Source organism: Microtus ochrogaster, unplaced genomic scaffold (assembly GCF_000317375.1).
Source record: "Microtus ochrogaster isolate Prairie Vole_2 unplaced genomic scaffold, MicOch1.0 UNK123, whole genome shotgun sequence".
Taxonomy (NCBI): domain Eukaryota; kingdom Metazoa; phylum Chordata; class Mammalia; order Rodentia; family Cricetidae; genus Microtus; species Microtus ochrogaster.
Genome location: NW_004949221.1, coordinates 506,660 through 508,664, shown reverse-complemented (window position 1 = coordinate 508,664; position 2,005 = coordinate 506,660). Strand labels below are relative to the sequence as shown.

The window sequence follows — 2,005 nt, the reverse complement described above, 5'->3', positions numbered from 1 at the left end:
TATGAATTTGTTTTATTACCATTGGTTAATAAAGAAGCTGTTTTGGGTCTATGGCAGCACAGAATAGAGCAAGTTGAGAATTCCAAGCAGAGATAGAAGAGAAAAGAAGGCAGAGTCAGAGAAACACAAATCAAAAATACTTTGAGATTTCATCTTACATGCTTCAGAATGATTGAGATCAACAAAAATACAGGTGATACTTGTGATATGGTGAAATTAGGAAAACAGTTGTGCAAAGCTAGTGAAACTACCTATTTATGTAGCCACTGTGGAAATCAGTGTTTTGTTCCCCAGGAATCTGGGAATCAATCTACTTCAAGAATCATTTATACCACTCTTGGACACACAGCCAAAGTGTGCTCCATTTACCACAGAGACACTTGTTCAAACATGCTCATTGCTTCTCTCCTAATAATAGCTAGGAATTGAAAACAACCTAGATGTTCCTCAATCGAAGAATGGATAAAGAAAATGTGGTTGCTACTCAATGCAGTTTCACTCAGTCTTCAAAATTATGACATCATGTGTTCAGTCATACCACAAGGGTATGTGCTCGAGTATGTTCATAGCAGCATTATTTGTCATGGCCAGAATGTAGAAACCATCTATATGCCCTGAATAGAAGAGTGGAAAAAGAAGATGTGGTACATTTACACAATCGAGTACTTCACAGCAGAAAATGACCTCTTGAAATATGAGGGCAATTTCACGGATCTAGAAAGCATAAGTGAGGTAACCTGTTGGGGGAAGAGGCTGCTTGTTTGTTCCCAGCCACCCAGACTCCCGAAATAACCACACAGAAACTGTATTAGTTAAATCACTCCTTGGCCTATTAGCTCTAGTTTCTTATTGGCTAGCTCTTACATCTTGAATTAATGTTTATTATTTTATACTTTACCATGAGTCTTGTGGTTTACTGGCAAGGTTCTGGCTTGTGTGGCCATGGTGGTAGCTACATGGCTTCTCCTTGACTCTGCCTACTCTCTCTCTCTCTCTCTCTCTCTCTATATATATATATATATATATATATATGTATATATATATATATATATATATCTTCCAGCCTGGCTATATTACATTTAGCCATTGGCCAAAAGCAATTTCTTTATTCATTAACCAATAAAAGCAAAACATATACAGAAGGACTTCCAACACCATTTCCCCTTTCCTGTTTTAATAAAAAGGAAAGTTTTAACTTTAACATATTTAACATATGTTATAATTACATATAACAAAACAGTTACCAAGCAAGAATTATAGTTATAATACTTCTATCTACTCTATCTTTTATTATAACTAAAGAAAACTGTAATTTTTTATTTTTTATTATTTATTTATTTATTAAAGATTTCTGTCTCCACTCTGTCATAGCCTCCCATTTCTCCTCCCTCCCCCAATCAACTCCCCCTCTCTCATCATCCCGAAGAGCAGTCAGGGTTCCCTGCCCTGTGAGGAGTCCAAGGCCCTCCCACCTCCTTCCAGGTCTAGTAAGGTGAACATCCAAACAGCCTAGGCTCCCACACAGCCAGTACGTGCAGTAGGATCAAAACCCAGTGCCATTGTTTTTGACTTCTCAGCAGTCCTCATTATCTGCTATGTTCAGGGAGTCCGGTTTTATCCCATGCTTTTTCAGACCCAGTCCAGCTGGCCTTGGTGAGTTCCCGATAAAACATCCCCATTGTCTCAGTGTGTGGGTGCACCCCTTGCGGTCCTGAGTTCCTTGCTCATGCTCTCTCTCCTTCTTCTCCTGATTTGTTCCTTAGGGTTTCAGTCCAGTGCTCCAATGTGGGAATCTGTCTCTGTCTCCTTTCATTGCCTGATGAAGGCTTATATCCAGGAGGGTGAGCTGCACAGAAAATTCTCAACAGAAGAAGTTCAAATGGCCAAAAGACACTTAAGGTCATGCTCAACTTCCTTAGCAATCAGGGAAATGCAAATCAAAACAACTTTAAGATACCATCTTACACCTGTCAGAATGGCTAAAATCAAAAACACCAATGATAGT

At 39.0% G+C, this 2,005-nt stretch overlaps 1 protein-coding gene across 1 annotated transcript in view; it reads left to right on the top strand.

Moving 5' to 3' along the window:
- The first annotated feature begins 639 nt into the window (after nucleotides 1-639).
- The window catches only part of LOC102001905 (putative killer cell immunoglobulin-like receptor like protein KIR3DP1), a 41,259-nt gene continuing 39,893 nt past the window's right edge, over nucleotides 640-2,005 (top strand). Inside the window, 1 exon segment of the mRNA XM_013355388.1 lies at nucleotides 640-727. Within this exon segment, the coding sequence (XP_013210842.1) occupies nucleotides 640-727 (88 nt within the window).